The following is a 9,015-nucleotide window of genomic DNA, read 5'->3' as shown; positions in this document are numbered from 1 at the left end:
TGAAACGACTCATGATTGAGAATTTGGGAGAAGTATTTCAAATATCACCATACTTTACTAGAAATAATATAAAATTACAACTCATAATTATTAACTTTCAAATTTTTTATTTTTATCTTTTATAACTGAGTATCTAAGTCAATTTATACACACCTCGACTAAATTTAAAATTATAATATATGCATCAAAAGAGAGTCTTAAAACATTCTAATTAATAGTCCAGTGAGCATGCCCTTATTTTTTCGGTATATGCAGATGGATTGTCAAGTCATGTGACTTGGTGCACAGGCATTGCTTTTCTCTGTTTTTTTATTACAGTGACAACTCATCTCTTATTGATATATGTGGGATTGTCAATTCAAAAAGTCACAAGGCAACAATGAATTCACTGATTTACCTTACAGTGAGCATGCCCTTATTTTGTCGGTATATGCAGATGGATTGTCAAGTCATGTGACTTGGTACACAGTATTTGCTTTTCTCTGTTTTTTCATTCTAGTGACAACTCATACCTGGTTCGTATATGTGGGATTGTCATGCAGAGGCATTTATTTTCTATGGTTTTTCCTTCAGTGTCTTTCTAAAGCCGTTCATAACCAACTATATAAACGACTAAAGGTGAAGACACAACCTTACAACTCATTTCGTCCTACGAAGTTATCATTCATTTGTTTAAAAAAATTAGCATGGCTACACGATTCATGGGAGGGAGTGCGAATCGCAGAGGTGGTAAGAACTTGAAAAGGGGTGACAGTTCACGACGAGGAGGGGGAAGGAGACGTGGCGATGTTGAAGATGAAACAACAATACTTGTTTTAGATTATGCTTGTGGTTATTGTGATAGGTTTGGAAAGTGACATTTTTTGATGCCCAAGTATTATGGAGTTCAAGGAGGTTCATGTATGGATCCATCTGACAATCAAACAGGATATGGTTTATCTGACGCTGCTCGTCTCAAGCGGCCCGCACTATTTATAGAGCGGGTACAACTGGAAACCTTAAGTCGGAAAAATCAACTTAAGGTGCCAAAAGCACGTTATGTTGAGATCCAAAAAGAAGATCCTGATAATGTTGATCGACTATGTGAAAGACTACAACGTGAGATTTCTCAAATGCGTCGTAGGTTAGCCCGCGATATGCAACTATACATAGTTAAGAAGGATGCCCAGAAGAACAAAACAGAACCAAATGTTGCAGCTATCACGGGTATCATGGAGGATCCTGAACTTGTCTCTGACCCTGAGCTTTCGGATTATTCAGACTCTGAGATTGCCAATTTAAGCGCGAATTAGGTGTTTATGTCTATACTTCGGCAATATTAGGTCATGCATTAATATGTAATGTGTGTGTTAGACTAAGTGTTTCCGTAATGAGTTTGTCAGATTGTCTGCCTAATATTTGTCTGTGTAACTGCTATGTTTATGTATTGTGTGTTCAGTTCAGGGTGTCCAGGATGTATGTATTGTGTGTTCAGTTCATGGTGTCCAGAATGTATTTTTGTGGGAGACTTATGTCTGTACTACCTATGTAACTGAAAACTGTTACATTTGCAACTTCAGTTATGTTGTTTTCATGCCCGTATGAGTATTTAGTAAATTAGTGACTTCGTATATTATGTATTAAGTTTTATTACAAAAATGTTGACAAAATTTATTTTAGGGGAAATACACATTCTCTTAACTTGTTCATCTTCTCAATCATGACAACCCAAAAATGTAACCATTATTCATTGAATATAACATATAACGTTCTCAGTCTTACAAAAAATACACTACCAATTGAATAAAACAAATAACATTTCCATTCATTTATTCATTGCACAACATCAGTCTTATGAAATAAGCGAAACCAATTGAATCACAATAACATCAAGTCCAACCCAATATTTACATTACATAAGTTCCTGTTCGTAATCAGACACCAAATTACATACAAGTTACATTACATAGCCAAAAATGAAAAAAGTACCATTCGTATGTAAAAAATACATCATCAAAATTTGAGGTCTTTCTCTTCTTCCTTCTTGCTGCAGCTCTCGCGGTGGCCTTCGTCTTCTTGGCCTCCTCCGTGGTGCTCTTCACATCTCACCCTTCGTTGTTGTTCGTCGAACTGCATAGTGTATGGGTGTGCTTTGGACTGTAGAGCATGTATATCACCTTCTAACTCAAAACAAAGACGAAAGAAAAAAAAAAAATGAAACGGCTAGAAAAACGGTTTTATTAAACCAGTTTTCTAAATTATATTATCACCTTCTAACCCAAAACAAAGACAAAAGAAAAAAAAAAAATTCAAATGAAAACGGCTTTAGTAAAGCCAATTTTTTTTTTTGAATTACACCTTTTGACCCAAAACAAATACAAGAGAAAAAAAAAAATTTACATGAAAACGACTTTAGTAAAGCCAAATTTTTTTTTTGAATTACACCTTCTAACCCAAAACAAAGACAAAAGAAAAAAAAAAAAATTAACATGAGAACGGCTTTAGTAAAGCCAAAAAAAATTTCTAAATTACATTAACACCAAAACAAATACAACAGAAAAATAAATAAATAAATAAATAAATTTACATGAAAACGGCTTTAGGAAAGCCGTATTAGAAAACGGTTTTAGTAAACCCGTTTTCTAAATTACATTAAAAAAAATAAAATTACATTAAAACGGATTTAGGAAAGCCGTATTAGAAAACAGTTTTAGCAAACCCGTTTTCTGAATTACACCAGAACAAAGACAACAGAAAAAAAAGACAACAGAAAAAAAAAAACATGAATACGGCTTTAGGAAACCCTTATTAGAAAATGGTTTTAGTAAACCCGTTTTCTGAATTACATTAAAAAATTTTTTTTTCATTAAAACGGCTTTAGGAAAGCCGTATTAGAAAACGGTTTTAGCAAACCCGTTTTTTGAATTACACCAGAACAAAGACAACAGAAAAAAGAAGACAACAGAAAAAAAAAAAACATGAAAACCGCTTTAGGAAAGCCGTATTAGAAAACGGTTTTACTAAACCCGTTTTCTAAATTACATTATTTTGTGGCAATTTATATTTATGTTGAAAAATATAAATTGGGAAAAAAATTAAAAACCGTTTTTACGAAGGAAATTTTTATTATTTTTTTATTCATCAAAAACGGCATTGGAAAAGCCGTTTTAAAGAAAACGGGTTTGGCAAATGACGAGGCTGGGGGAGTTTTTATATAAGTTTTAAAAACGGATTTTGGTTAAAAGCGTGGTTATAATCCACGCTTTCTTTGGTAAACAGTAAAAGCGTGGTTCACAATCACGTTTTCAAAAAAAAAAAAAAAATTTTGGCTTAAAAGCGTGGTTCCTAATCACGCTTTATTAATAAATCAAATTTAATTAAAAGCTTTCTTAATTAAAAGCGTGGTTTGGAAACACACTTTTACGATTTCACAAAATTTCCGTGCGATAGCCACAAAAACGTTGAAAGCGTGGTTCACAACCACGTTTTAGCCTAGTTTGGGAATTCCGTCCAAACTAGGCCTAGTTTGGGAATTAAGTTGCTAATTTGGCTTAATTTGGGAAAAGGCCCAGGATGACGGGTGCCTCTATTTACACACCTTAATGTATCTCAAGGCAAATCACTTCTAAAAGCACATCTCTAATAATTTGATAAATATATATTTTACTCATGACACACCACAAATTTACATATTTATCCTCACTCACACACCCATCCACAACAATACACACACAAACTCCCATATTTACCCTCACTCACTCACACACCCCTATACACCCCACCTTATTCCATCTTCCCTCTCCATTCTCAGTTTCAACCGTGAACATTGTGTCGGTGCTCAACACAGAGTTAAGCAGTGGTGAAGACGTCGTTGGTGCCCAAGTAAAGCAGTAGGTGAGTTCTTATTTCGCTTAGATTTTAGGGTTTTATGTATTTTTTACCATTGCCATGAATGAATCAGTTTCAAACCGTTCAACACTGTAATTTCGAACCCCAAAAGTTATACGGGCTCGTTCGGCTCTTGAAGTTCGAACCAACTCAGTTTGTCCGGCTTTTGAGTGTCGAACTTGTTCGACACTTGAATTTCGAACCAAATTAGTTTGTTCGATTCTTGAATGTCGAACAGTACATGTTTTTTTTCCCCCCTTAATTTCCCCCACATTGGAAAAGTTTCTAATAAATTGATATAACCAATATATGTTTATAGAAGTTAATGAACACAAAAACTAAATATAGGGACCTTGAGGTATCATCAGATTCTTCCCATGTGAATTGTAATTGTGAATTGTAATTGAGATTGTATCATCAGATTCTTCCCATGTGAATTGTAATTGGGTTATTATTGAATGTTCAGAGCTAATCATGTGAATTGTAATTGTTACAATCTCACAACAATACTAATAAGAGGTATCATCAGATTCTTTCCACCTTCAACCTAAAAAATAACAAATAAATATAAAAAGGAAAAGAATTAAAATAAGTAACAATCCAAACTGTGGTCATCTTTTCTCCGGATGAAATTACTTTAGAACATTGACAATATTTTTCTTTGACCAGTGATTAATACTTGAATTCAGTAGGGACCTTGAACCTGAAGAATGGACTTAGACTATAATTATTATTTGATCAAAGGCAAAATAGAAGTTCATTATGTTGCATCCTTCAACTTCAGCTTTCACCCGAATATCAATTTACTTTGAAAACTGTCACCATATAAATTTCTTCGACATAAAAGTACATTTTTCTGATATTGTTTGCATCCAATTCAGAAGTTTTATATTGCTTTTATTTTTGTATCCCAAACCAAGAGTACTTTTTTTCACAAATACTATTATAAATATTAAATGGATCATCTCAAAGCCTATAAGAGTATAGTAACTCAAACATAATGGACATGAATTGGCATGACTCTAGATAACCATAACTGTAGTAAATATGGCAAGCACAAACTCTGTCGTTTCTAGAGTAGTGTGGCCTACTAAGACTACAATAGTATGAGAAGCAGGGTGCTCTTCCCTTACTAGGGTTCAGTAGAAATGAATCACTTTCTATTTCTAAGTTTTCCTCATTATGTAAGTGAAAATTCTATACGTATCTGACAGCAAATCCAAGTTTAAAATCGATTATTTTCTTTTTGTCTAGTTGTCTTGGCCATTACTTATTGTTACATTTTGGCCATTATAACATGTGTATATATATATTTTCGTTTTCTCTATAATGTGTCCTTTTTGGGATCCATTGAGAAAATATATCCTCCCTTACGTCTGAGCATGCACTACACACGAGTGTTTGAGAGAGAAAGATCCATGAGTAAATGCTTATAGAGAAAAGCATGCACATGAATTTAATGAATGTCTGTCATTAAACTTCAAAATAAATGATATTTTCTCGTTAGATCCTGAAAAGGATAGACAACCCGACAAAAAGAAAGTAACCATATTCTCTGTCAAATACGTATAGAATATCCAATCACGAACTTCAAGAACCCCAAAAAAAACAGGAAATCAAAAAACTTCAATTAACTTGTTAAAAAAATTGTAGTAAAAAAAAAACAACACACCAATAGCAACAACAACAAAAACGTTAAAGGAAAAGACGTTAAAGGAAAGAAAGAGACTATTATGGATCTCTCCCTTGTAACTATTATTTATACTTAAATGAAGCATACTACAAAAATACCCTTTGTACTAAAAATAAAAACATTCCAACACTCCCCCTCAAGCTAGTGCAAAAAAGTCAGGCGTGCCCAACTTTGTAAGGATATTACGAAACACTCCTCTCGATACTCCCTTTGTTAAGATGTTAGCAAGTTGATCTTCATTCTTTGCATAATTTAACTTATTATCGATGCTTATTAATATCAATATGCTTAGCCTGATCATATTGAATTGGAAGGATATATATATATATATATATATATATATATTTGGGTGAATAGGATATTCATGTCGTGTGTGCACGTTTTTCACGTCGTAAAGTGACCAAGACTTTAGAGCTTAAGGTTGAATGTTGTGGCACGTACGGAAGAACTTGTTGAATCAGTAACCGTGTAAAATGTTGATCTAGTCATTGATTCTATTGCTAATGAGAATTCAATTGAGTCTATTGTATCCTCCATTCCAGAGTCTGTCCTATCTTCATCTCATTATGAGCCTGATGAAATTGTCATATCCTCTACTTTTCTGGAGTCTTTTGCTCTTATCTCCTTGCTTCATGTTGAGAGTTACTCTGACTTTATTTCTAATTGATCATATCATAAGTCTGTTAATCTCGTCTCTTTGCTTGATTTTAGTAGTTTTCTTGAGGATATTTATTATCATTTTAAGCATAAGGCCTTTGCTAGTACCCCTTTGCACCATAGTTGTTCTCCGAGTATTTCACGTTGACATTTAATGGACAAGTTTGTTCTATTCTGGATTATGGATCAAGTGCATGTTTTACTGATTTGGCATTGAATTTAAATATTTGTTCAATGTTACATGTAGAGGATATGTTACTCAATTGAGGCACTTTGAAGCCTCTTGTTTTTTTTTTTTTTTATGGTTTCTCTACCGGAGTTGCTACATTTTCACCACCAACACCTGTTCTAGCTGCTTTGTCTCGGTCATTTTGTGGTTATTTGATTATTAATGCTATAGAGTCGAGACATCATTTTCTTACATTGGGCTTCTCAGTATAGTCTTGTTCAGGAAGTATTCACCATTCATGGTTGAGGAAATGTTTCGCCAATGTGAACTTCATCTGTTGGAGTGCTTTTATTATTACAACTCTCTGAGGGAGATTTTTTTTAGCCGATGAGAAATGATAGGGAATGACAAGGTTGTGGATGAAGCCAATAAAATCAGAATTTTAGTTTATTTATGTTTTTATAATTATTTAGGAGTTTTTTTTATTTCATTTCATTAGGATTTTAGTTCATTTTTATGTTTCTTTAATTTTTTTTATTTTCTTATTGGATAATGCTTTTAGGCCCATATATATATATATATAGGTGGATGTGTACTGAACTATTACATTTTTGATATTGGCAATTTGGCATATTATTGAATTTGAGAATTTTGGTATACCTCTTTCCCTTGTCTATAGATTTCTTTCTTTTCTTTTGCCTCTTCTCTTTTCTTCTTCACCTTCTTTCTCCTATTGGTGCTGTATCAAGGCTCCACCACGAGTCATCTTCTTTAATTAATCAGGGTCATTAGCTTAATTAACTATGTTATGATTAATTAATCACAGTTGCCGCCAAAAAAACAAGCAAACAAAAACAACACCAACACCAATAGCAACAACAATAAAGAATTTGCATCACCTTTTCAAAATAAAATTTGACAAGAAAGTAAAAAGCAATCACACACACCAAAGTGGACATATAAGAAACAAAATTGTGAATCATTGTGATTCTAACTTGTTGAAAATATGTACTACAAAAGAGAGAGAGAGAGAGAGAGAGAGAGAAAAGGGCACGAGTGCATTGTCTCTCAACTCTTTTACAGAAAAAAGCACAGGAATTCAACTTGTAAAAAACAATGAACATGGTCCCAAAAAAAAAACACATAAATGATGAATAGATTAGGGAACTCTTAAAAGGTTAGCACAAAATCCACACTGTGAAACCTCCCAACCAAATCAATTCAAGATCAAAGCAAGCTTTTTATTATCACCAAACAGCACTTCAAAGCAGACCAAGATTACCAAAAAAAAAAAAAAAAAAAAAAAAAAACAACCACATTAAAACACAAAAAACAAAACATATACACTCACTAATCACATTAATCAACCAAATTCAAAAAAATCAAAAACCCATTTGAGACAAGACAGTTTCACCTTAGAATCCACCATTAGTTTGAGACGAAGTAGCATCTGAAGCGCCTGCTCTTTGGTGACATTGAGCTTGTGCTGAAACCTAAGAGCTTTTCACTCCGAAACCAAAATCTGAGCCGCCGATTCCTTCACTGTATTCAGTATTATATCTGCATATGCCTTCTTCGAATCAGTCAATCTCTGCACAACCCAAAAAAACAAATTTCTTAAACAATAGGAATTAAGATAAAAAGTATATACACTCACAAGAATACCAACAATAGGTGATTGGCTTAAACAATAGGAATTTTTGTTGGTTTGTATAAGGTGTTGCAATATCCAAAATCCTTTCATATATTTTTATATATGCATATATCTCCCCTTTCTTCATCTATGTTAAACTTGGTTTCTTTTTGTTCATTTGTAGCTCTTTAAGTTCATTACCTCTGCTACCTTTATTGTTACTTCTATTAACTTTATTGATTTCTGTTTCATTTTTTAGAAATGGATGACCCTTCGCGTATTCCACCCATTGCCTCAGAGAGACAACGTTGTGCATTAACAAATCATGTTTGTGCCCGAGGTCGAGGTCGGGGTCAGGATATTGTGTTGGAGGAAGCAACTCAAATCTTGGAAGAGGATGTGATTGATAATGCTTCAGGGGATGATGATGATGCTGCTGATGTTGATCAGGTTGAGGAGGTACTCATTCGTCCGTTTCCTTGGTGGCCATCAGATCCATCAGTACTGAAGAGCTTCAAGGCACATATTGCAGCAGCTATATGGGATCAGATGGTAGTATATATTTTTTACAGTTAAGGTTTCATTCATTTAATTATTTATTGAACCACATTTTTTATGTTAATTATTAATTACCTTGCAGGAGATGAATCCCTTAAGGTGTTATAATCATGCGTCCAAGATTCTTGAGTGGCGGTGGTGGTCACGAACCGATAGTAGAAGGTTTAGAGACATTGTGCAGCAGTCAGGCCTATCTTCTTTGGTCCATTGCACATATCAGTTCGTGAATAGGATTTCCATTTCTGCATTTATTGAGTGATGGCAACCAGAGACAAATACTTTTCATTTGACAGTTGGTGAGATGACAATGACATTGGATGATGTGGGTACCATCTTGGGGATCCCTATCACAGGCAGATCAATTAGTGCTGCAACTTTGACAAATCAACAGGCACATGCACTTGTGGTAGCTGTATTGGGAGTTGATGATGCTGAAGC

The 9,015-nt window shown here is 33.9% G+C and overlaps 1 protein-coding gene across 1 annotated transcript; it reads left to right on the top strand.

The window, feature by feature from the left end:
• The first annotated feature begins 8,280 nt into the window (after positions 1 to 8,280).
• On the top strand, positions 8,281 to 8,836 carry LOC145799513 (uncharacterized). Its single transcript, XM_082889105.1, has 2 exons — positions 8,281 to 8,571; positions 8,660 to 8,836. The coding sequence occupies exons 1-2, from the start codon at positions 8,281 to 8,283 to the stop codon at positions 8,834 to 8,836; spliced, it is 468 nt and encodes a 155-aa protein (XP_082745231.1).
• The last annotated feature ends 179 nt before the right edge of the window (positions 8,837 to 9,015 follow it).

Source organism: Camellia sinensis, chromosome 9, assembly GCF_055761805.1.
Source record: "Camellia sinensis isolate YWXY chromosome 9, ASM5576180v1, whole genome shotgun sequence".
Lineage (NCBI taxonomy): Eukaryota > Viridiplantae > Streptophyta > Magnoliopsida > Ericales > Theaceae > Camellia > Camellia sinensis.
Note: the sequence above shows the minus strand (reverse complement) of the source record. Positions and strands in the feature narration are given on the sequence as shown.